Raw genomic sequence first — 26,351 nt, 5'->3', positions numbered from 1 at the left:
ACATCGTTGCTCTAGCTCTTATAGTCTTTGAGCATTAGGCGCTGAAGGGGACGGACAGACGGACAGACGGACAGACGGACGGACGGACAGACGGACAGACGGACAGACAGACATGGCTCAATCGACTCGGCTATTGATGCTGATCAAGAATATATATACTTTATGGGGTCGGAAACGATTCCTTCTGGACGTTACACACATCCACTTTTACCACAAATCTAATATACCCCAATACTCATTTTGAGTATCGGGTATAAAAATTACTTTATCGGAAATCTTTTTGTTGTTGTGATTAGTGAAATGAATCGAGTTACGCCTCCGAAGAAGCTCAGTGGCAAAACAATGATGTTAATTTCAGCATCCGCGATGAGTTTTGTGAAATTTCTGATTTATTAGTGTCGAGCAGCCGGCTTTTATAATATGGAAATGAATGGTGAAGCTGCAAGGAAGCAAGGAAGATGGGCGTTGGGCGGAGTGTGCCATGTGAGATATCAGCAGATCTATGCAAAATCATAGGCCTCCCACGAAATTCACCGAGAATGCTGATTCTGATAAGATAACAGTGGCGCCTCCAGTCAGTGTATATCTATCTACATTTTACATGTGCACACTGGTGCCCCCGAACGGACAGCAGCGCAAGGTAAGGCTAGTCTATAGTTACTTGTTTGTTACAGTTCCCCACTGGCGCCCCCAGTCTGATGGTTTTTTCTTCTTAATTTTTTGTTCTTTATTTATGTATATTATTTCTTTAATAAATTGTACGTAGCACTGCCTTTGAGTATGCAATGGATATAACCAACTAAACGATAAGCTTAGTCACAGACATTGAATGTTTCGGGCCCGAATTGATTTGGCTTACTGCAGTTGTTTCATTTGGCTTTATTGGACACAACGTTTAGTTTTATTTTCGAATAATATTGCTGGCATTTGAATATTGCTGCACCTTTCGTTTTATCCCACATTTCATGCAATGTTAAAAACTATTTCGACTTCCCTTCTGCTGCAATTAAAATCTTTTGCACATACTTCTATTTTCAATTTCATTTTATTTACCTAAAATGTGTAAATATTTGAATATTTTCCAATGCATAAATCCCTAACGCACGGATTGGATAGTGCGGTGCGGGCGGTCGCGGCAGTCCCATGGGCTGGGGCACCATTACCACATGAGGTGCAGGCTCCAACTAGACTCGAAAAGAGCACAATAAAAGGGATCACAGATTCCAGTTACCCCTTCTAATATTCAAAATATTTACTTTATTTTGCATGGCAAATTATGGACAATTAAGTAAAGCTTTACACCGTGTTTATCACAAGAGTCCTGGGGGGAGGATGAGGCGCGGGGACGACAGACAATCTGCTCTTTAGGCACCCGACTTGGCATTCACTGTGACCTGCTTGAAGTCGCGGTCGCTCAACAGCTGCCATTTGTAGCCCAAGATCAGGGAGATCTCCCGCTCCACAGCCTCGTAGGAGCGCGAGTTGCGCCGGAGCCAGGCGTGGAACTCGTTGCTCCATTCCGGATGCCGGGGCCAGTCGCAGCGCAGAATCACCGCGAAGCGTCTCACATTTAAGTGTCGGAGATTCTTGGCCGTTCGAGCAATCAGCAGCAGCGTCGCAGTGGACACCTTCTCCCGTACGGTCTATGGAGAAACAAGGTGTTAGCTGAGAGGGAGCGGCGGAGTGATGAGCACTCACCAGAGTATCCAAGTTGAGGCATTGGCGGCATATCAGCACCAGCAAGCTGTCGATGCGGCTGTTGAACGGCTTGGGGCTGGTGAAGCGCGGCAACAGCTCATGACCGTAGACAGCCAGAGTATTCTTGTAGTGGTCTATCATGCGGACGAGCAGGTCAGCCCTCACACGAGTCTGTGGCGTCCAGTAGGTGATGCTGTGGACTGGGGCCTCTGGTTGCAGCACTACCTCGCCGTCGACGAGGTTCTCCAGCCTCAGATGAACCCGCATGCGCGGATTCGTCTTCTTTAGGCTGCGCCAGGCCTTGACTCCGCAGGCGCTAATGGTCAGGTGGTTGGGAGTATAGCAGTTTTGCAGTAAATACAGATGCCGCAGCTTTGTGTCCGCCAGCAGAGACAACACATCGTCGTCTATGTTTTGGGGAGAAATGGTGAGCACCTGCCAATGGAGGATGTCACCCTTTAGTAAGAGCAAAGTGTGTAGAAAGATGCTCCCGTCACCTGCAGATTGAGGAATAGTCCCACATGCATGATGGGACAGTGCATGGTGGTCACATTCACCAGATTGAGCACTCTCATTTTGGTGCAGCAGCTGCAGACGACTTCATCCAGCAAGTGATTCGCCTCGAAGCGCTCCAGCACAAAGTCCACCAGCTTCAGAGTGTGCAGTTCTGTCAATCGCAGCAGCAGCTCCTTCAGGCCCCTCAGGAGCTGTCCTCCAGTGCCGAAGAGCTTGATGCCTTCCGGATCGTTGGGCTGCGACATGTTGCAGGGGAAATGATATACCAGAGAACGTATCCGGCTACCCATGCCAACGAGCTGCGGCTCGGCGTTCAGTTCTTTTCCCTGAAAGGCATCAGGAGGTTACAAAGGGGAAATACAATTTGTCATTCCCTCACTTTGTCCATGCTCCAGGTGAGCATTGTCATAAACTGGAAGATGTTGTTGAAGCTGTGCCACGGCCGGAACTCGATGCCTCGCAGGTGACGCCCGATTCTCGACAGGCAGTTCTGTGTGCGCATGTGATCGAGACAGTACTGCCAGCCCGAGTAGTAGTTGTATTTTGGTCTCGTCAGCGTACGATCGTCAACCACAAAGTTGTTCCAAACCGTTGGCAGATAGAAGGCCCGATGCCACTGGCGACAGACCTTGAAAGACACCAGAAGATGGAGGGGGAGTACGAGCAGGAGTACACTCTTCTCACCAGGCCAGCATAGTAGCGCTCCTTGGGGCTGAGGTAGGTGAAGATTTCCTCGAGTATCAGGTCCGGAAGAATGCACCACTTGGATTCTTCAGTGGTCTCATCGTTGTCCTCATCGACGTCTATGTAGCAGGCTGGCGAAAGGTGGGAATACTATATATTATGCTGACGACATGGCGGAGAAATCAGTGGGTTACCTTTTTCGTTCTCGTCGATCTTCCAGCCAGCCTTTTGCATAACGTCCAGCTGGGCGCTGCCTTTGCGGGCTGCCACACTCATTTCAGACATCTTCTCTCACCAAAATGATTATTGTTATTAATCTTTCCTCTGCTGCTGTAATTTATTTACAACACAAACAGCAGTCACATTACTATATACTCTACTCTAATTCTGAACCAATTTTGGCACAGCCTGCCCGCTCTGCTTTTTCTTATTTTCGGTTTATTTTTATATAGTTTAAAGATCGGCCGCGACCGTCCGCTGCATTCGCAGTTGCGTTTGTCGCGCCTTCCCAGCGACTGTCTCCCGACTCTTTCAGAATATTCAAATCCCTCTGCTGCTGGGGCTATTTTCGAAGACCGAAACTGAAGAACTGAAAAACTGTTTTCATCTCTAGTTTTCGAAATTAAATTGCCAAAGATTCGTGTGTCTTTTCCCTGTTTCGCTTACATTTCGCTCTCATTTATTTTGGTTAATATTTTTTGTTGATTCTCGGACGGTGCGTTCGGGGATATGGCAACTGTTGTGATTCCGATTCCGATTTCGATTCAGATTCAGATTCGGTTTTGTTTTCATTCTTCCTCTTTGTACATATGTGTTTTAAAATTAGACGCCGGCATTTTGGGCAAGGTCTTAGGGCCTCCGTTGGCTGCTGTGTGGCACGGAACTGGGGCAACTTGTTGATGTTGCCACTGCCGCCGCCGATGCTTGGGCTCTTGAGGTGTGAATTTATAAATAAACGCTTCTGTTGTTTGGATTTGTTGTGATTACTTGCATGTGGGGCCATTCCTTGGCTCATGGATTGCTTTATAGATCCCTCCACCAAAGCAGAGAAACACAGCCACAGATTAAAACGTTATTAAGCTACTTACCAATCTTGATATGTTCGTTGAATGGGAATCCGTAGTGCTTCCATGGGAAGCTGCTGACCATGGCCCTTTCGTCGCTATGACGACACCAGCAACGTGCACGGCTGATAGCCAGCTGTCCGGTTTTGCATTCCATGCTCATAGAGAGATTGTTTTTGTTTTTCGTACTCTGCACTATGGTCCAGAAGTCGATTTTTTTTGGCATAAAGTCTTGTTTTTAAGCTAGTGCCTTGAAACTTTGCACAATTATTTGGAGTATTTTTATAAAATTTCGGTTTTTTTTTTAAGTATTTCGACTTTCTGCCAAAAAAACGAAGTCTGAACCATAGTGCTCTAGCTGACTTCCAGGGACTTGTACAAAGAGCACAAACAAACAGCTGTTTGTGGTAAGTGGCATTGCATACTTTAAGGAAAATTAAGAAATATGAGTGCGCAATACCACCAGTGACGGCAGCTGCGGGGTCCAACACTCTAGATACCCAATCAGCTAGATTGATTGCTGTTAGAAAAACTTAGAGAGAGACTTGTCCTGTTTTTTCGATAATATTCCATTAATCAATTCCGCTTTTCAAGTAGAGGAGCAGGCAACCCATTCCCAGCGGTTTAACATTTAAAGAATTCGGTGAAAAGCGGGGAATACTCGTATTACAAATCCAACTAAATCCAAAACCCGAGGCAAAGACAAATGAAAAATAGCATAAAAAGGGCAGATCGCAGATGGGAATTAGCGGAAATGTGTGTAAATTAAATTAAAGCGTATCATACATATTGATAGATACATATTTATTAATCTTTACTTCTCCTGTAGTACACTTTAGTTCTTCAGTGATAAGAATGCAAAGAGCGTGCCAGAAGTAGCTCAGAAAATAGAAAGAGGAATCAACACAGGGTAAGGCACTCCGAGTCTTGAAGATGTGCCTCTCCATCCTTTAGTGAGGGTAGCCACACTCGAGCAATATACATATGCCAGTATCATGTATGAGTACTAGGAGTTTTTTTGTGTTTATGTATTTTGTATCCTCCTATCTCTCTTCAGCTTTTTGCTTTTAAACCTCTCTCTCTCTCTTTATCTATGGATTTGTTTTATGTTTCCATCATCTGTCGTTGAACGTGCCAAACGTTGAACGTCAGAAAAATGAGGATGAATGAATGGTTAGGATGATGCCCAGATGTTCATATACAATTGTTGGACAGACATACTCGTTAATTGCATGAGCTCGAAAAAATACTATTTAAGAGTATCTGCCTGTATCATTGTATCATTGCCACTCAACCCTAAGCCTCTTCCACACACACCCACACAACACATCCGATAGGCTCAATATTGATGACATATTTTCATTCAATTTTCAATCCCCCGTATATTTGCTTTTTTAATTGAAATGTGAGCCAAGGGGCCAGAACCAGGGTGAAGTGCGGAGAATACGATGACTACTGCCCGAATGCCGACTATGATCTGAGATGGCTTGTTGCGATGCCTTTTGGCCTTTGGCTTATTTCTTGAATTAAACTCGAATCAAATCAAGCGTAAACTCAATGAAACTGCCGTAAAATCTCGAATTTAGTTGTTCCCAAGGCGGAATTTGTTTTGCCGGTGGATGGAGATACTCAGGTTTATTACAAAAGACGCGAGACAATTTATGCGAAAGCGATTAAAGGCGCGTTAAGTTCTATTCCTGATGGACAGCGTTCCGGCTGCTCCTTCTAATAAAACAGCGTTGTGCCTAAAAGCATCCTGTGAACACTTCGAATCGACTTTAGACGCTATCCCGGCGTGTGCATGTGTATTTTGTGCGCTTAAAGGATTTCGAGCTAATGCTTACGGCCTGTTTTATGCCGCTAATGTGCCATTTTCCAATGGCCATAAAAACGCCGTTAATGCCGACGCATAACACTCACAGCGTGTCGAATGGAAATCACAGCCCATCTTTAAACGAATCGATTTCATAGACTCCCTGACTTCTGATTAGTTCAGGAATTTCAGGGTAACTTTAATGGAAAATGGAAAGTGATTCCTTGCAGTCCCCACTAATAAACGATTTAGATACCAATTAAAATAAATTTTTAAATTCAATTAGCACACGAAATAGAATTGTTTGACTTCTTTTTGCGGTTCTTTCTTCTTTAATGGGAAGCGATTAAGCTGCAAGTGGTTTTTCCTTCCTCATAACTGAATTTCAATACCCCTAGGATGTAAAAACAAATGCTTTGGCTTGAAACTTTCCTTAAACTCCCATTAAAACTGGCAGGATTATAAAAACCAACAGAATTAAAGTCTTTTTCGCAACGCGAACAACGAAAAAGTTATCTGAAAAATACATTCTAGTAATATATAGCGCAACATATTTCCGGGCACACGCTCCAAGCGACACTGGAATGGACTGCTGGCCAGCGCATGAAATTGGTAGCCAGAAAATTACAAATCAAGCCAATGGGACGCCAAGAGCAATTGCCCGCTAGACCGTTCTGCTCACAGAATTGGCTAGGAGTGGGGTGGAAAGCTGTGGGGATGGTCAAGTGATGGTGGAGGGGAAATGGAGTGGCTTCGCACTGCCTTGGGGAGGCCGTAAGTCTGAGATGGTTGAATTGTCGTAACGGTGATTGTGAAGTAAAAATCTGTTGTGTTTCATTTATTACTTTTAGTGGATTTTACAGCAGGGAGTACAGTAGCTCCCTAAACCCAAAATCATTCATAAAGTCTTTACTGCAAAGAAAAACATTAAGTATCCGATTTTCCGAGGAGCATAAGCCCACATTTGAAACTTTTCCGTGACTTAGGCTCACATCTCACATCCCAACGAATGTTTCCATTTGTAGGGGGAAAATATTTTGACAGTATTGCATGTGTTGTGCAATATGTTGAGGAAAACGAGAGCAGAGCACAGGGAGCACAGAGTTCTCCCCCGTCCCCGGCGAGCAGAAGTTTTTGTTTGGGGCACTTTGATAGTGCAGTCACGCCACACTACCCTTGCGGCAGCTACCAAAACAAGGAACGAAACAGAAAACTACAGGAACTTGGGCAAAGTAAATGGAATAATTAGTCAGGGAAACGATAAACCGAACTCCAGGCAGTCGCAGAAGTTGTGAATGAACAAAGAAACCTGCAGCGAACAGGTGCAGCAGCCTGAATCTTTATACTATTTCGTTCTATAGAATTTATCTGTTTGTAGTTTCCCACTTTTCACACTTTAAAGAATATATGTACCAATCCGCAAGGAATGACCAGCAGGCAAAGGATAGAAACAGATTCTGTTTTGTGTAAAAATAAAGCAAAGGACGAGGGCGTTGGGCGTTGGGCTGATTGGGTGCGTGGGTGTGCGTGGGTGTTGGCCGTGGACTGACAGACTGGCCATCCATTGATTTTCGCTCAATTGACGGCGTTGTCTATCGCCGAAAACAGCTGGCGTGATGAGGCGAAAAAAGAATATTACATTGGATGAGCGCGTGTTTCATTTCGGCCTTTTTTGTTGGCCATAATTCATTTGGCGGATGGCGAGGGCATTCCTTCAACTGCCGCCTGATCAGCAGTGTCCGGTGCGGCGTGGGCGTTGTTTCCTATTATTATGTTATTTACATTTATTGTTGATTCATAACAAATTGCTAAACATTGACTAACGAGCGCATATTGTGGCCGAAAGGTCAAAGTCCCGTATCTAATCGCAGGCACACCTTCGCAGGCGGAGAAGTGCACATAATTATGAGAAATCTTCCTCCAGCCGGAAAACTCCTAAAGGCAATATGAGAGGAGAAGTCGTATGCTCGTCGGCCTTGGTTAAGTCGATAATTTTCTTTAAAACTAAGGATGATCCCACGTTACACCCCAAATACTCGGAGTCTCAGAGTAGAGTCATACTCGTCTGGGAAAATGCAGGGTTTCCTTGACCGATGGACGAGTAAGAGCATTCGGGTGTCGCCCTCCTGGCCTCCTTTTTTCGCTGACGCACAGATTTATGAGCTTCGTATAAAGATATAAATCATGCTTGGGTAACGTTCATTATGCCCTCTCCTGGAAGGAGCCTGGTTAGCACCTCCTGGGATGAAATACAGAATGTTGTACGTTTTATGGTCCAGCCATAGGGCTTTCCGTAATAAATGGCACCGGCACCAGAAGCCATACAAATTGCTAATTATCGCACCTTCGCCTGAAAGGCGCTCGCCCGAGATCGCCCGCCACTTGAGGTGTTCTTTGGTCGGGCTCTCACTTGAGCTGCAGTGACAAGGTATTTTGCAATTTCATTATCACTTGTTATTTATGTTGTCTATTAGACTTCCGGGATAATCGAGGCAGAAGCAAAGCCAAAGAGATGCATGCATTCTTTTCTTTTTTGCAGTGGGCCACTCGAGTGGAATAAATGAGTGAATAAAAATAGCAGTGACACAAAAACGTTGGCGATTGAATATGCTCTTGGCTTCTGGTTTTATTGCCAACTCGAATGGGGCGGAGGAACACGAGTAATGTGTCTGTAGTTCACTCATCATCGTCGCCGCCTTCGTCCCCGTCTCCGTCCCATTCCCCGTCACCAAACGAAATTACGCTTTCAATTTCGATTGTAGTAGCTGCTGCCTGGAATTGTTTATTGCTCTGCCATTTTCGGTGGCGAGTTTCCAACCGGCAATTGATTGTGAGTGTGGACACAATCAATTTTTCCAAATCGTTTGGCAGACGACACGCATTAAGCTGTCAGATGGACACAGTACTACAGCCATGGCTACAATCATTCATCATTCCGTTGCCGATTCCAATTCAGAGTCTAATCAAATCAATTCTGGAATCAGAGAAAATCCAATGCGAATTACTATTGCCCGACTACAACTATTGGCCGATTCTTCGGCTTGTTTACTGTCAAAATCGCCCCCAACAAATCCCTGCAAGTAACAAATCCCTTTGCATTGCAAATCGCATTGATTTGATTAATGTTCTGATTGGCTGGCACTTAGCCGTGCTAGACGCCACATGGCGTACGTTCACTTTGTTCAAGTTTCCCCAGTGGAAGCGGCAGCATCAACGGGTTGTCATCCTTGCAGTACGTGCTCTGCCCCGACCGTCGCCTTCTGGGGCACGGCTGCTCTGTAATTTGCGAGACTGGCAGGCGCCACTACTGTCTCAACACCTCGCTGCATGCCATCGACGCCTCAGAGGCTGGCTTTTGTCAACCCATCGGCACTTGGCCTTCTTCTAATCGAGTGCACTCAAACTAAAGCAGTAGACAGTCGTACGACTACTCGAGCAGGCACTCATTGTGGCATTTCCCTGCTGCAAATGCATCTCGATGCGTCGGCTGGTAATCGCGTATGGAAATATGTACATACATATGTGTGCAGCATGCCTAGGAGCTGGAAATGGAAGCGTGCATGGAAAATTCTTCCATCTGCGGTGCTACACATTCACATATTCATTGCATGCCCAGAAGGAAAAAAATGTGAATTAAATATGCATACAGATGTCCCCCGTATGAATGTATAACCAAATTATAGGAAAATCTCCATTTCCCATAGCCTCAGGCAGAAATTTAAACTTGGTTTTGTACCATTATTAATTATCTTCAATAATTGGTAAGTGGAATGCACTTCAGATGTTGTCTCAAGTCAACTGTCAGTGTGCTTCTTGTTTATCTAGAGTCGAAGTTGAGTGGCATTAACCTTTTGAAGCTTAACCTGATCCTGACCTGTGTGTCCGCCCTCCAAGCCAAATTAAGTTGTCATTCCACTCCTCGTGTGTGGTGTGTCGTGTGTACGTCTCTCTCTGCAATTATCGTGTATATTTGTGCCCCAAAAAGTTATCTCTGTGCGTCATTTGGCATTGACTCCTATATGGCATTCGAGTTTTGGGTTAACATGTTCATTGACACTGACATTCGGGCTTTCGGGGCATTCGGGGGAATTCTGTGCGTCGCTTTGTCCCTAATAATAACTAAATTATCTCGAATTATGGTCGAGAATGCTGAACTGTTGGCCAAGTCGTTGACACTGCGCGTAGCGTAGCCTCATTCAATTGGCACACTTTAAGCAGCTCAAGACAATGGTCAATGGTCGGCTTCATAGCCAGATGTCTATTGCCTTTGCCCTGGAAATTTGTGTGAGTTACTTGAGGCTCCGCTTCTGCTAAAGTCATTTGCTGCAATGACAAACGGAGTTGGCAACAATTGTAAAATACACATGACATAGGGTCGTATGCGTTATATTTTGTGATGAGGTAGGCAGCGGGGGAGGGGGCACACATTTCCTTCTGGCAATGTCTTCATGTTTGTGAGTTATACGTGCAACTTAATTTGCTGCTGTCGCACCTGTGGCTTCCATGTGGAGGAGGCAGGAGGCAGGAGGCAGCCTTGGCCCTCGTCGACATGAATTTATGTGGGGTTCACCCTTGCAAATGGCTGAAGCACCATAAAAATGGTTAGCAGATTTAATAAAATATAACATATCCCTAAAACCCCAGTAAACGCTCCCCTTAACATTTAAGAGAGTGGCCAGAGACGAAGAGCCGGCCCAATTCTGTTAAGGGCTTCGATAACAGTGCACGTGTTGCTCGACTTTCGATTTCATCTGCACAGCATCTCTGCTGACATTAGCAGAGCCGAAGAGCACAGCAGAGCCGGCTAACATTTAAGAGAGTTTCCAGGAGAAAGGATTTTAGCTTGCCTGCTGGCCAGCTTCTTAGCCTTTTGGTGGCGGTGTCCTGGCGGCATTAGTGTGCGAGTCCCAACCGCTGCCATACGACGTGCCCTCTCGTCTTAATTCAAGCCGAACTTTTTTCCGGAAAATCTGCGTAAACATTCTACCCAAATCCGCTTTTCGAACGGAATTTATAGGAGAGTTTTCTCTGGTGCCCGAGGACGGGGAATGTATCGAACGGAAGTGAAAACGGTGCGATTAAATAATAAAACAGTGACTACAAAGCACCGTTTAAAAATTTAAATTTGTAACCAATTCGTTGACACTAAAAGTGAAACTAATACCATGAAATGGAATCCTCAATTTCCGGCCAACTTCTAAGCGGGAAAAGCTTAGTCGGATTTTAGTTTTCCCAACAAAGTTTAGAAAAAATTATTGTTATTAAACGAATGTAAGTAAATCTGATGGATAACTTTTATTTTTGTTTGGCAGAAACTTGCATCCTGTCGTTTTCACACCACACACGAACATCCTCCTGTTCTGTGGCTTTCGGCTTGGATTCGGCTCAAAGTTCCGCTTACAAACATTTCAACAGTCAACGGCTCCCCTGTCTCCCCTGTCTTTCCTGGCTCTCGGCCAACAATTAAATAGGAGTAAAAATAAAACACTGAAAATCAATTTTCCCTTCGGCGTTTGGAGCGCCCCCCTACAAGCCCCTTTCTGCTAGACCACTTAATAAAGCGTCAGAAAAAGCCGAACGCTGCTAGATTTATGGCCAACACGTGTGTTTGTGTGTGTGTTAGCTGATAATTTGGCCATGAAAAAAGGCATATAAAATGGCACATACAATATATTGTTTCAAGCTTTCGGGGCAATGAAATTTATGTGCCACAGCCAGTCAGAATTATTGCTCTTGATTTAGTAGCAAGTTGGCAGTCCCCGCCGAGGTTATTGCCACAGGGAGGCCACCACCGATCGTCCGTCCATAAATGCCGGGGGCCATAAAACATGATGGGGGAGCACACGTTACTCCAATGGTCATTGGCTGAATAAATGAACAAAATGTTGGATAGGACATTCAGGACTTCAGCGATAATTGCAGCTGGTTAATGCCCTAAAGTGCACCAGATTACCAGATTTGAGAAATTATTCTAGGCTTTGGGACTGGCGCCTCGTTCTCTATTGCGTTTTATGCCATTTAATTTGCACTGATTTGCATGCCTATTAGCGTCCATTTGGACAGAATTCCGCATGCTATGGAGATGGGAAAGCAGCCGTCCATCCATGCATCCACCCATCGATCCATAATGAGAATGTGCTGTCGGAAAATAATGAGCATTGAATTAAATTGATGGCCAAACAAAGGATGAAAAAGGATGTAAATTTCCACCTGCAAAAAAACAATGTAAGGGAACAGGGTGTTGTTGGGCAGCAGCTGGATACCCTAGCTTTTACCACAGCACCCTTATCCGATCCCCGATCGCCGATCAATAAGTCTTATGCGATATTCACCTATCGACAAGAAGAGCGAACAGAGACGAACAGAGAAATTAAAGAAAACCATAAAAAAACCAAAAACTGCGATACAGAATGCTTCATGCACACAATATTCAATGGCTGCCGCTTTGGTTGCTCATAAATACAGTCCGGAAATGGATAAATATGCCGGAAAACTCAGTGGGGTGCGCCTTGGCCAATTGTTAAGTTTTCGGCAGAACGGAAACTTTTGTCTCAGTTTCACTACCAAAGTCCCAAAGTACAGCTACCAAGAACAGCGCCAGTGCAGGTCCTTCCCCCAAAGCTTTTCATATAAAATTCATATTAGTGCATACTCATAACGAATGCGATGCTGCTGGAAACTTTGCCTTGCCCCGGCCAGGGCCGTGCAGCTGGTGGTCGGGTCTGGCTTTCTGCTTTCTTTCTATCCATTCAATGCGCTGTGCAAACAAAGTGCACCCCCTTAACGGCACTCAGTTTTCCGGTGGCCCTGCAACAACTTTGGCCACCATTTTTATCGAGTGCAGAAGGGAGCTACCATGCAGCTGCTGCCATGAAATTTACAAAATGATCTGACAAGAACTTTGCCGCCCACACCGCTACCTTTCCCTGGCCCCCGATCTCTAGCGTTTCCGCCAAAAGATACTGAAAGCCCGCCCGCACATAATTGTCAGCCAATGAGTCCGTGAGCCCAATACAAACTATGCGGCGCGGCTCCTTCTCCTTCAGAGCAGGCCGCTACTACGGCCCCGCTCCGACGGCTGCTGCTTAAATTTGCATAAGCTGATGGTCCGTTAAGGAAGGGTATAAAGTGAAGCATAAAGTGGCTTAGAGGAGGCCCTGTATTTGCAAGGGTATCCACATGTCGACCCACCGAAAAATCTGCAACTCTCCGCTCTTCTCGAATTTTTAATGAATTTCAAATGATGTGCAAATTTTGTATTTCTAAACGTTGCTAATTTTGAAGTCCTGCTTTTGGCATTACGGCTCATTGGATGGAAGGCAAAGGATGGTGGGGGGGGGATTTTCGATACAAATTTTATAAGCTCCCGAGATGTGCAGGCGGTGCCGCGGTGACGTGCACACCTCCCATCCCCAATTATGTCTATCGCAAGTGTCTTTTTGGCGTTGGCAAGGACTTTTGTTTGTCGACGTGGGTGCCCTTGCAGTGGTAAACATTTCATTGTGAAAGCGAAGGCCTGGCTCTTGTGCCATCTTCATTTAAAATTCAATGGCGTACGAGAACTGCGTGATTTTCGGCGTGCCGCATTCCGCGGCACTGCTCCGTGTTCCGCACACTCGCCGTGTCCCCCGCCCACACGGCAGTGATACACGTAACATATTTGCATTTGCCGAGCAGAAGAGCAGAAAGGCAGAGGAGCAGAAAGGCAGAAGAGCAGAAGGGAAGTGTGGTCGCTCGTGTGTCACGTAAAATTCAAAGAGGGAAATCTGTCCTGCCTCTCACAGCGGGGCTTACAATTAGTGCACCTTCTCCTGGTTGTGCGTGGGACTTTCCTTCCCTGCCCCCCTTTCACGCCGTTGAATTTTTCATCGCTGCGTGACGGCTGCAAGCAGATTGGAAAAGTTAATATTCGCACAAGGATGTCAGCAGTTGACATAGATACGACGACGGACATGTCGCATTTTCCGTGTAGTTTTAATCAAGAAATTCGTGTTACCTAGCCCTGCAGCATGCTCCTTTTGATTCCGCCCAACAGCCGGAAAGGAGCCGTCTGGAGGTTCGGAAAATGCGCTCTCAGCCTCCACCGTAGGCAAAACTCTTATACTTTACGCCTCGATTGGCAGACACTTGAATATAAACTGTTGGCTGTTAGTGTTGCCTGTAGTGTTGCTGGTGTTGCCTTGCCGCTCACCTGAAGGTTGAGCCTGCCGCACGGCCCTGCCGTTGCAGTTGCCTCGTCATTGTTGCGGCTGCCTTCAGACCCAAGGCCACCTGCCTGAGCTCCAAATGACGCTCCTCCTTGACCCTCGTCGATGCTGTCTGGCCTCTTTCAACTGTTGCACATTGTGGCAGCAGAATAAATTGAGTTTGATGGCGGCTGCCGTCGACGCCGACACGACAGCTTCTGGGAGCTGGTGGGTGCACACCCAATTTTCGATTGAATGAAAGTTGAAAGGCTTGTTCCCTTGGACGTGTTTGGTGTTTAATTCCTGGAAAATAGTGGAAAAATTAGTGTTTTTTTCCCCAAGGAATTCCCAAAATGGAAATGAATTTTCGGCTCTGTTAGGCGATTTTAATGATTTCAACTCCGTCATAAAAGTTACGCCTTTTGTTATTCAACTTTAAGCTGCTCGAAAGCCAATCAAAAACATGTAAAAATTTAAAGGAACACACACACACACGCGCACAAACACACAGTCGAGAACTGTTAAAGCGATTTGCACGCACAAAATGCAATAAATTTGGTAACATTTTACGATTGCTCATCGATTTGCAGTAGCGTTTTGCGCTGCGATGGCGTTGTGGGGCTCGGTGGGGCGCGGTGGGGCGGGGCCAGACGATGGTAGGGGGAGCGGTTGGTGGTATAAACCGCAGGTACCATTTTCAGTTGAGTTGCTTTAAGAGAAGGTAAAGAAAAGGCTTACAGCAACCAAGAAACCACGCGCCGAAACGAGCAAAAAAAAACTTTAATTTTATTGCCACAGGGTGGGCTGGGGCTGGGGCTGGGGGAGATGGCGAGTGAAAGGAGCAGCAAACAGACACAGAGACAGACACAGTGCCGATGCTTTGCTTGCTCAGCTTTCGCCACTCCAATGTCTCGGAAGGGAAAGTCGAAGTTTGCCCAGGAAAAGCGCTCACTCGGAGGGCGTTAAATGTGGCACATAATAAGGTTCTGGCAGACAGGCAGCAGTGTACATCTAGTCGTATGGACATGGGGCTAAGGGTTTCGGTTTCGGTTTCGGTTTCTGCTTTGTTTTCATTTGTGCTCCGATTCGAGTTTCGTTTCCCTTTTAGCGCAATGCAATAAAACAGCATACAAATGTTGAGCATGTGGCCCCTTATTTATAGTGTTATGGGATCAAGGGGAGGGGAGGTGGGGTGTAGTTTTGCAGGGGCGTAGACGCAACTGCGAGACGTAGAATCATGGATTATCCTCCTATGGCGTCTGGAGCTCTGCAAACATTTTTTGTATCCATTTTCTCCTTGTTTTCTTTATATATATATTTTTGTTCTTTTTTTTTTTGCCATGCGCCGCACTTGGAACATACGCAACATTTAAGTGGCGCCAGAGCCAGAGCCGAAGCCAAAGCCTAACCTCCGCAGCAGTAACAACGGCATTGTGGGGGATATCAATAGAAACAACAACAACCATTAAGACCATAATGAAGACTATCAGATGGCTATAACCAGGACACAGAATGCAGAGACGCTGCGAGAACAATTGTGCTTTTGTTCCATTTGTTAGACTTTGAGTCGAGGGAGGACGAGGAGGAGGAGGAGGAGGAACGAAGGGCATCTGTCACTTTCTTTAGAGTACTTTAAAGCCAAATGAAGTCAGCATTCAGCGGCGGCAAGTCGTGACAGAGTGCGCCCTACACACGCACTGAGCAAAATTAATTAGCTGATCCTGATGCTTCTTGACCCAAATCGACTGGCCGCTGCTTGGCTGCTTGCTTGATTTGCTTTTGCTTAATTAATCAGCAGTCAAGTGTGGCGAGAAAGACTTCCTTGGAGTCGGGATTGGGATTGGGATTGGGAGTGGGATCGGGAGTGGGAGTAGAAGCCGGGCCTGAGAGTTGCTGCGGCGGCAGCATGACAATATTTCCCAATTAGGCGGCTGGGTGTAGGTCTTACTTGTGCAATCAGGAGTGAAATTATCTTCTCATGCAACAAACAGCAGGCCAATGGAAACAAAGGCAAGTGAAGAGTCAGGCACTACCCTAACGTATCGTCTCGTGGGATATATATATATATATATGTATAATGTGTGTACATTGTACACTCTCCCTCTCTCATTCGATCTTGCCTGCATTTCCCAATTCCTGCCAGCAATATTTTCCCATCTTTATTCAATCGTTCTCTCAGCCCCACTCTATACCGCTCACTCTCTCTCACTAATTGCCCAGTGATGTCACCCGACTGGTCACTCCATTTAGCACGAATTTCTCAGAATATTGCATTTATCTAAAGTGCGCATATCTTATCTGATTGGCTATCGGTCGTTCTCTGAACGAATCCCCACTCGAGCTGATAACAAGCAGACTTGCAGTTCTTCGGTCAGTGTGGATCATCATGTCGAGCTATCAAGTGCCAGTGGCTAAAGTCGAGCTACTTTCCGGCCGTGGCTTTTCCGTTTCGATACCCGATGAGAGGGGCATATCGCTGTTCGCCTTCCATGGAAAGCTCAACGAGCCAATCACGGATCTGAGCGATCAGCACTGGGCAGCGGACATCGTGAACACGGACGCGAACGGGCGCTGGACCTACACCAATCGGAATGTGGAGCTGTACAAGGGAGACGTCATCTACTACTGGACGACGGTGCGATTCCATGGCGTTGACTACCAGAGAATGCACCAAGAGGAGGAAGTTCCCTAGAAATGGGACCCGTTACGTTGATTAAATAAAGCCATACCCAGTAGTCGGTTGCCAGATAATTCAGTTGCATGCTCGGCTGCCTGTCATACAAACGAGAACATATTTATTTGCATGGCAAATATGATGATGTGCTGCGCTCTCAGCACTGCTCTGTTAGTAATATTTGCATATGAAAATGGCAGGCAAACTACAGACGACAGATTTATTTCCCCGCTGCAGAAGGACAAAAAAGAAAGGTGGGCGAAAAAGTGAAAATTCTATAAACAAACAGTTGTACACTTGAGGGGAAAAATGAGGTGGGGGGGAGAACACAGAGTAGCGGCATAAGAAAAGTTATATTTTTACGGTAAATAACTTTTTGCCAGAGCAACAAAAAACGTGAAAACATAAAACAAAAGCAATGGCAGAACAGAAGCATCAAAAGGAACAAAAAAATTGCGCATACGTCGTGTGGGAATGCAGTCGTGGGACGGCGAAAAGGATTCGCAGGGAGAGCACTGCTGACTGCCGAGAGCACTGCCGAGCCTTATTTAAATGACTTATTTAAATTTATGCAAATCAAGCCACGAGCCACATTTTTTGTCCCTAATTGAAGCACTCTCTTCGCTCAAAAAAATTAGCATATTGTACAATGTAGAGGCGAAAGGCGAGTAAATATTTCTCCCTCCAACATCGCTGTCCATCTTGCAGCGAGGGGACTTGTTTATGGCCATCGAATATACTCGTAATTTCCAAATTGAATAACTCCTGATGGAATAAACATGCGTAAGTAAGCTGATTACACGCATATTTGCATTTATACGAGAAGGGTCTCACCTCCACGCAAAATTTATTCAAATTTGTATCTTTATCATATTTTAGTTCAAGTTCCGCCCCTTCTCTCCACCACTTTGGGGCCCTGGCTAGTGATTGCTTTTTTCTGAAATTTATTTTTGATTCGAGCTTCAAGGAGAGAATGCGAAGATGAAATATTCGCCGCAGGTGTAATATTTCTTCATTGTATGATTAAAATTGTGCTCCTTGGAAGGGCAGAAGGGCAGGTGATCTGGGCTCCGATTTAATAGGATTTCATTGTGTTTTTCCGGACCGGCTCCTCTGGGTATTTTGCATGTGACAAGAGCATGTCAGCGTGTGGCCTTTAAGATGTGTATCTGCAAATTGGGAATGAGTGTGCCTCCTGGAGAAATATGTCATAATTGTGGGCTACTTTTGTGGCCCCTCCTGAATCGGAGGAAATCGCAGCTTAGAACTGAGATTACTTCAATCACGTTGAAAGTCCCCTTGCTTAAACTCTTGGCTAAAGAGCTCGAACATTTGCATAATTTGTACTTGTGTATTCCTTTGGTTGGTGGAAGAAGCGGACAATGACTTGAGCTGATTACCATTTATTTAGACCGAAGACATTGTAAAAACCAATTCGATTTTCGGAGAGCAGGAATCCGAATGCAGGGAGTGCTTTTAAAGCCAGAGCTACCTCCCACACACACACAACTGAAGGGCAAGGCCAAGAAACTATGTCTAGCAGACAAACAAGGCCCAAAAGTTAAGCGAGAAACCCAAAAGCACAGACACAGACACAGAAACAGACACAGCCACAGACATACGGAGAGGGAAAGTATAGAAGATGGAGCCAAAAGTCGTGTTTGGCATGCACAAAAAACTTGTACGTTGGAAGCGCAGACAAAAAAGACATTTTCATGCGGAGGAGGGACGAGCGCGCAGTCGAGAGCCGTGGAGCATGTAAATTTCCTTTAAGCTGGATTTTATTAAATTGTTTGTGTCGTTTTTGGCATTACGAAAATTTTATTTGCATGATCTCTCTCGCTGGAATGTGCCTCCGCTGCGACTCCGTGTCTAAAAAGTATTCCAGCAGCTCTTTCATCACGAGATTCGTCGCCAATTGCCGCCGTGGAAAATGCCACACATTTTGGTTCGAGCCAGAACTATATTGCATTGCGCCAGCTGTGTCTGTGGACACGTTTTCCACTCGCCGAAATACACAGACTTTCGAGTGGAAAGTGGCATTTGAGAAGTGCCACGTTTGAGGCAAGTACGTGTTGAGCCCTGCTGCCTCTCCCAACCTCACACCCGTTTGGGACATCCAGCCAGTACGGCTATAAATCTCAGCAGGAGCTGCAGTGAGGTCCGGGGTGCATGGCGCTTCTTTGGTCAACGGGACATGGCCATATGATGGATCTGAGAGCGGGGTTTGGTTCATTACAAAAGCAGAGGGCTGCGACCTTTGTCATGTGTCAACCGGAAGCAGTTTGCTTGCGGAACACTAGTTGCGGTGGAGGCTGGGGGGACTGACAATAGCCACCGCAAGTCCTTTCAAGTTTCGTGCCAGGGACCACAGACTGCCTGGTCTTCGCAAAGCCTTTCAAAGGGTTACAGCAACATGAAACGAAAAGCGTTTAAGGACCCGCTCGACAGTGCGTCTATCTCTACTGGAGTGTCTTTGTGTTTGCTGAGCAAATGGAAAATGTTGATGTTTGGCTTTGCTCTCGCCATGGCCTTTGAGGCGATTTTCAGCTTAAAGATGGCAATGCGGAGTAACGATAAATTAAATGCATAACCCAAAGAAGCCCAGAGACCAGGACCAGCAGATGCGAACAAATTAGATGATTATTTGCCAAAAATTACATTAGCCGCAAAATAAACAATTTATGGGCGAGGAGAGCAGCCGTTCGCCCACATCGTCTGTCTCAGTGTGTGCATAAATTACGTAGATTTCCTGCAACTTAATTTATGTTTGGATTTGCCGCCAGAGCCGAGAGACATCTAACAGGCAGGCAGCAGGCGGCAGGAAACAGGCGGCCAAACATTTACTTAGGCACTCACATGGGCCATCGGCCGCACAAGCCTACTTATCAGCCGCATAAATTGCCAATGCTGACACATTAATGGTTGCATTTGCCACCTCTGTCTCCCGGCGTTGTCTCAAGCAATTAGGCCCAGTGGTAAATGACAAAGTTCAGCTTCCTACTGGCTCCTACTTGCCGCTGGGGATCATTAACCAGGGAAAAAGGTGCTACGAGACCCCAAATATGGCAGATGTGTATGTAGGTCTCCCCTTTGGTCTGTAAGGAAATGGCGCAAAAGCCACAGAGCACCATCCTATATGGATAGATCCTCGAAGCTTCGAATTACGGGTACATATAGTGGGGATTTATCTTTAAACTGATAAAGAATATAATTATACTAGGGGGCAGGCCCCCTGCACAGGAGGTTCGCTCGCTCGTTAATAAAAGAGATGATCCCTGTGTTATTTTCTCCCTCCATCTGCCATCTCTGCTGATATGTGTTCCCTGTAAGAGTACGACAGAGTACCACAATTAGAGATACAATTATATTTCTAGCTTATGTTATTTGAAGACCCTTCAAATCGTGTAAGTATCCCAATTCCCATTTCATCAGGTGACTGTTTTTATAATTAACAAACAAACGCAAAACTAAATTAGCCAATTACTGATTTTCCTGGCAGGATTTTAGAGAACCAATTTTGCATAAACATATTTGATGGCTCTTTCGATTTAGTGGTATTTTTGATTACTCCCCGGAAAAAAATATCCTATTCGGGTATGGGTTTTAATATACGATGGCTTAGACCTTAGTCTGTGGCAGCTATGGACAATTCTGCCACATTAACCAATTCGTGGCGTGGAATTTCAAATTTGCATTATTTAATTGAAAAATGTCGAACAATTTTCGAAAATGGGTAAATAATTCGCGAATATAACAATGGTAATGAATTTTTTCACCTGCAAGCGGAAGGATTTACAAGGATATGTGCATACAAAGGTATTTGCCTGCTGCAAGAGTATTTCGTTACACCAAAAATACTTTTATGGGGCAAAAATGCAGAGAAAAGATGGAAAATGTCCGGTAAGGAATGCAAAGAATTTTGTCTTCTACCGATACGAAAAATAGCAGAGGCCTGGAATTCTTTCAGAAATCATACGAGAGTACTTTCCACCTTTAATTGTCATTTGTCTCTTTCCAGAGCTTAAGATATCGGCGGTCAAATGAACTGGTAATGGGATGAATTTATACGATTTTTCATCTTGCTTTTATTGCTGTCCCAAAAAAATCCCATTACAATAAACGCCCACTGCGTTTCACTGTGTTAATTAATTCACTTTACTGCCGGCTTTCCTTTTACCTTGGAGATTAATGTTTCTCGATGCCTTGTGGCTTCTGCTTTCCGTATTCCTTACACTTTTACACTGTACAGTGTACATCATTAATAGGTGTACAATCATTGCGTTGCGTTGCCTTTCGAGGCCCCTTTCCCGCGTACTTGTATAATTTTTGCGCCCATCGGCAAAAGAGCGCCTTGTAGGAGGCAATGGCTTTTTAATACGAGCCGCGTCTTCTTTGCGCCGTTTGCTGTACACACTCAGTGCTACGAGTGCGGCTGCCACTGGAGCTCCATGAATTTATTATTACGGTCCACCATTCCACCAGCTTCTCCCCGATTAAGGGACTTTCTCGACTTTAATTAGTTTGTCAGAGCTGCTGGGGGCCTGGCCATGATTCGAAAGCAATTAAATTGTCGCCTGGCCCATTAGCCGCATGGCCACTGTCAAGGTGGTCCTACCTTCTGCTGGCCTCACTGCGTATGCTTGATTTGTTATACATAGCCCTGTGGTATGTTGTGGTCATACATTGATGGTTTATTCTTTATGGATTTAAGGCGGCAATGGAGTTCTCCCTTAAGTGCTCTGCCACTCCCACCCGTATTGCTAGTCGTGCGGCATTGTTGTCAGGCTTCTGTTTCTGTTGGCATATTGCTCGCATGACATGGCTGAAAAAACAACAGAGCAACATCTTCCGGCAATATGTTGACACATATTCCTCCTCACGCCGCTGCACTGCGCCACGCAGCACACAGGGTGGCATGTGCGGATGGTGGATGTGTGGATATTGCTGGCATGTTGTTAGTGGCATCGTGCTGTGCGGCGTATGCAGTCTACTCTGCCAATGCGACTTTGTCCCCCGAATTGCAAACCGTATTTGAGCTTCTCTCTCCCTGACTTATGCAAATATTTTCCTTTGGCCTCTCTCTGCTTTTGCTCTTTGGTCTCGCTTCGCTGGGCCTTGGTTCCGTTGGATGCTCCTCCTCTGACCGCGCGCCATTCCCTTTGTTATTTTTCTGTGCTTACTCGTCTGATGCTTCTATTGGTTGCAGATTGTTTCATTTAAATCAGAGCATCGGCTCATCAGAGCATATGAGCTCCACGGCCCCACGGCCATGCGACTTATAAAGACTCTTTAAGCCAGGAAACTGTGTGTTGCACTTACCCTTGCGGGCTTTCATTTTATGGATTGCCATAAATCGCTGGCTCATTGCCCGCGTTCTTCCCACGGCCCCCACTTTGACTGCCAGACAAATGGAATGCTCCATCGCTTGTTCCCACTCTTTTCTTTAGATCACCCCTCGTTGTGGCTCAGCACGATAATAAACAGGATGGCATAGAAAAAGAAATTACATAGAAAATATATATATATATGTTTGCCAGAAGTGCGCTTATTCAATTGGCCATTTATCATGATTGGGCTTAAAAATCTGTGGGCCATCAATTTTATCGTTGCTAATTCATCGGTCCATCTTCTGTGGGGATTTTGCTCATTGATTGATTTGGATCTGAAGCAGGCACCGGCCAATTACCCTCCAAAAGCACCACTCTGCTTAAACAATTTTAAATCGTGGCGCAAAACTATGTTTTTTTGCTACTTTTGAAATCCTTTTCAACTCGAGGTCCCATTGTCCCACAACGTAGAAGTGACTGCAGTTTTCCCCAGCAATCCAACAGACATGCATTGCTCAAAAAGACAGCAGACAATTGGCACAATTGCTCGTAGGCAGGCGGTATGCCAACAATTTCACAGCTCGATGGTTGCAGGTTGCTCGTGCCCCGTAGGGGGCAAGGATTGCCTCTGTCCATAGGGTCCACCATGCGGAGCTCTTTAATTTCTAGGCTAATTAAGGTTTCGTACGAGTAGTTGCATATTTTGTCCACAGCTTTCGTTGTGCCTATTTTCTAAGGGGCGAGAGGGTGGCCTCTCTTAAAGGCTTAAGCTCACTTCTCTTTTTGCTTTTCGGTTTCACAATACTTTAATTTGGCATTCTGAGCTCCAATTACCATTTCAAGCATCGCTTCTCGTTTATCGTAGTATCAGAAAATGGAGAAAATTCAGTTTCCGCTCAGAGTTTCGCGACGCACCAATACATCACTTTGTGTCTCCCTTTTTGCGATTCGATGGAGCCTTCCCCCCATTTTGTATGGCTGCCACAAACTACTTGCAGTCTTGTCTTGGGAATAAAACACGAATACCCGCACTCGTAGAGACATTCTTCTGCGCCACGTTCTGCCATGTAGTGTCGTGACAAAGCGTTTGGGCAGCAGCTCAAAAGTCAAGCGATTATTTTCGCTTTTTACAGCTCTGAACAGCTCTGAACAGCTCAGCAATTTGTCAGGCTAACGCGTCGCCAATTGACGCCATTTTTTTATGACACCCCGTTTATGCTGGCTTTGCCCCATTTTTTTGTGGCAAGGGAGCCGCAGTTGGTCGGGGAAATGGCAGTGCCAGCCAGGCAGAATATAATCAGACAATGGCAGAATGCCAACATTGCCAACGACGGGAAAAGGAGTACGGGTGTAGTTTTGAATGGAGGGAAGCCGAACAGTTTTCTGGTCGCGAGAGTCCGTCAACAGCTGCAGCGACAAAAGCACTGGATTATCGTCAAGCTTGGCCCGGCCTCCTATTTGCCTATTAACCTGACGTCTATTGAGGGGCAGGCGACCATGATAATGGTCGTAAGCATATCAAGGGACATGCGATATGGCGGCATACCCTCATGGCGGCATAGCCTCATGGCGGCATGGCGGCAGTACCATAAAAGTCAAAACATGTTGATACGAGTATACTCTATTCGCACACACGATTCGATCTCAGCTGGAAATTCTATTCCCATTCTTCCGCTTCCGCTTTTTGTGCGGTGGGGGGGTATCCGGTGGGGAAGTGTAAAAATGCTGCACACAATAGTTTTCCACATGAGCGAATGAATTTGGCTGTTTGGGAATTGTTGGGCTCCCTTCCCAGTGAATGGGTCTGGGACTGCAGTCGACAGTTGGCCTTTATTTCGTGTTGTTATTCGAGTTATCCGAATGTTCGATGCTCGTTATTTATGCCAGTTTATGTTCTGTTGCCAAGCAACTAGCGGCAACAGCAGCAGCAGCAGCATCAGCACTTATGCGTATAATGTGTAGATTTTCCAGCCCATTCAGATGTATAGTGTATGGATTGCCCTATGATATGATGAGAGTGTTTTAAGCGGGTATTTCTATACTAATTGAAGGACTCTGAGAACCTCTCCAATCGCATTCCAAATGTGTGTAAAAAGCGAGTTTAAATATGGCCTGCCCATGGATATTTCTTTGCGCCTTCTGCTCTCGTGTTGCGCTTAATTTAATTAGATGCTTGCAGCTGGCAATGCAATTAATTTTATGTACATTTGTGCAGCAGCTGGCAGTGGGGCACTTATGCTGTGCCCCAAAAGCAATGTAATTGAAAAAAGGAAAGCCAAGCGCATTGAAAATGAGTCCAACGAGTGCTTTACGACCTCTTACAGCCCATAAATTATAGATCACACACATGTCTCCTCCTCTGAATATTTGATAAGGAGCACATACTCGTCAACTGTCAAAGATGGGGCTGGATGGGAAGGAATCATCAGGGCCCCGCACTTATGGCTAATCCATTTCCTGAGGTACATTTTACATTGAATCAAAGCTTCATGATTTCCATGCCTCAATCGCAAAGACCATAAAGGAGGCAGTAGGGAAGTAGGGATTTTACATTGCTGGAGTCACATTGCAACGCCACTCACAAATAAAGATGATTACTTGCCGAAAAAGCAATTATTTCTTCAGTTATCGCCCACAAGGGCCGGATCCCCTTGACATTTGAGAAGAGGACATGGAGAGCTCCATTGATTGCATTCCATCCCCAAACTAATAAGCAGCTGACTTTGTTTATTCTTGTCTTTCGAATATTTGTCCAATTATATGGAATTACATTCCAGGGAAAACAAAACTTAATCAAGAAAACCAATTATCATCTTTCTTTTTTTCACAAAAAGGGACTCATTGGCTGAAAGTATTTTAAAATCAAGCAGAACAACATGAAATCTAAATTAAAATTTGCAAAGCAGAAGAAAACTATTGTAAAATTCCGAAGGTTTTGGCAATACCTCCCGTGAATGATGAAAGATGTGCTTCAAAGGGAAGGCCGCACACGGGAACAGCACACGGGAAACAAATTGCTTGTCTGCGCCCAGGAGAAAGGTATTCTGTTCCACGAGTAATGCTGCTTGGATTCTTTGACATTTTTTACACGAACCGAAAGCCATCAACTGAAAGCCAACCCTTTCATCCGTTTCGCCTGTCGATTTGTGGCCTGGCCTGTCTGTCAGCACGGGGGAGCACAAAAACAAAAGGATTCTCACTCTGGGACCCACTATTCCATGGTCGTATATGCTGGCAAGCCCTCGATTGGTTATTGTTGCCTCAACTTATTGCTTTTGCTTGTCGCTTTTCCCGTTTCATTTGCAAATTAATATCACTTAAAAACACCATTTATTGATCAATTACTTTTGCAATAACTGAAAAACTTTTCAAATTGAATGGAAATTTAATTTAAAAAAAAGAACAAAAACACAAGGCATACTTGTTTTAATTAAATAATAGTTGATGCAAAAACCAGATTTGTGTTTGGTATTTGTTGGTGGCACATTTATGAAATTATTTGCGTACTAATGGCTGTTTTTGAGTTCGAACATTCGCCTGTTTTTGGACAACGAAAAGGCGAAAGGGAAATGGCAATCACATTTCGTTTAATTACACGATACGTGATGTTTATTAATGAGGGTGTCTGTGGGTGTTTTGCATCTGTTTGATTTTAAGGCATAGAATATCCCCACTGTCCCCTAGATGTAGGATAATTTCAGGAACTTGCGAACGAATTCTAAAGATTTTAACAGTGCCCGGTGATGGGCCCCCTTTTGTTGTGTCTTTGCCGGTCCGATTAAGCGAATAATCCAATGCTCGAGAGCACTGAAATGGACATGGAATATGCAGAATACTGTGGACACTGGCAGGATTGGGCGAAATGGATCCACTTTCATTCTCCCAGAGCTAAAGTCGCCCTGGCAACCGGTAAAGTGCAGCGTGCAAGGGAATTCCAGTTGTGAGTTATTGAACTGACATCTGAGTGGCGGAGGGGTGTCAATGTAAGGCGGGCGAGACCATGTGGCAGGAGTCGTGTACGTGTTGCACGCAATTCTGTCACGGGCGAGTGCTTTATGAGTGTCTATGCGTGGGTGTTGCTGTGTGTGAGCCGGGCGGACACTCTCTGCGACTAAGTGCTTGTCGCTTAAAACTAAACGGACTGCAGGGCGGTCTTCAGTGATAGGCATGCCCCGGCCTGATTAATGTCCGCCTCCTCCTCGCTGTGGATGGGTGTTAGTGTGTGTGTGGAACAGCAACAACTGTTGCTTTAAGACACCAAAAACTAAATTGAGTTCATGTTGTGCTCCTGGTCCGGGTCCGGGTCCGGGTCCGGGTCCGGGTCCTGTTCTCGATATGATTGCAAAAAGCCAATCTAATGGAAAATTCCATTTTCTTTCCTGCAGC

At 45.4% G+C, this 26,351-nt stretch overlaps 2 protein-coding genes and 1 long non-coding RNA gene across 3 annotated transcripts; 1 reads left to right on the top strand and 2 right to left on the bottom strand.

The window, feature by feature from the left end:
* Positions 1-1,237: 1,237 nt before the first annotated feature.
* On the bottom strand, positions 1,238-3,421 carry LOC6898157 (F-box only protein 39). Its single transcript, XM_002138199.3, has 6 exons — positions 3,093-3,421; positions 2,899-3,029; positions 2,594-2,842; positions 2,196-2,540; positions 1,699-2,133; positions 1,238-1,643 (listed from the first exon to the last, which is right to left on the bottom strand). Exons 1-6 carry the CDS (start codon positions 3,181-3,183, stop codon positions 1,365-1,367), a joined length of 1,530 nt encoding a protein of 509 aa, XP_002138235.2. The 5' UTR covers positions 3,184-3,421; the 3' UTR covers positions 1,238-1,364.
* A 12,901-nt stretch (positions 3,422-16,322) lies between these two features.
* On the top strand, positions 16,323-16,742 carry LOC4803614 (gram-negative bacteria-binding protein 3). The gene has a single exon (XM_001360268.4). It carries the CDS (start codon positions 16,348-16,350, stop codon positions 16,651-16,653), a length of 306 nt encoding a protein of 101 aa, XP_001360305.4. The 5' UTR covers positions 16,323-16,347; the 3' UTR covers positions 16,654-16,742.
* Positions 16,743-24,672: 7,930 nt separating this feature from the next.
* LOC117183619 (uncharacterized) lies at positions 24,673-25,362 on the bottom strand. The gene is made up of 2 exons (XR_004468746.1): positions 24,911-25,362; positions 24,673-24,810 (listed from the first exon to the last, which is right to left on the bottom strand). It is a non-coding gene; the product is annotated as an uncharacterized lncRNA (long non-coding RNA).
* Positions 25,363-26,351: the final 989 nt, after the last annotated feature.

The sequence above is a fragment of the Drosophila pseudoobscura genome, chromosome 3, assembly GCF_009870125.1.
Source record: "Drosophila pseudoobscura strain MV-25-SWS-2005 chromosome 3, UCI_Dpse_MV25, whole genome shotgun sequence".
NCBI classification, from domain to species: Eukaryota; Metazoa; Arthropoda; class Insecta; order Diptera; family Drosophilidae; genus Drosophila; species Drosophila pseudoobscura.
Note: the sequence above shows the minus strand (reverse complement) of the source record. Positions and strands in the feature narration are given on the sequence as shown.

Bases quoted from the DNA above. Each gene is read 5' to 3' on its own strand.
- LOC6898157 (XM_002138199.3), bottom strand. From the start codon at position 3,183: ATGTCTGAAATGAGTGTGGCAGCCCGCAAAGGCAGCGCCCAGCTGGAC. The intron at 2,541-2,593 runs GTGAGGGAATGA...GATGCCTTTCAG, and splicing joins TCACCTGGAGCATGGACAAA to GGAAAAGAACTGAACGCCGA. The intron at 2,134-2,195 runs GTGACGGGAGCA...CTCCATTGGCAG, and splicing joins GACTATTCCTCAATCTGCAG to GTGCTCACCATTTCTCCCCA.
- LOC4803614 (XM_001360268.4), top strand. From the start codon at position 16,348: ATGTCGAGCTATCAAGTGCCAGTGGCTAAAGTCGAGCTACTTTCCGGC.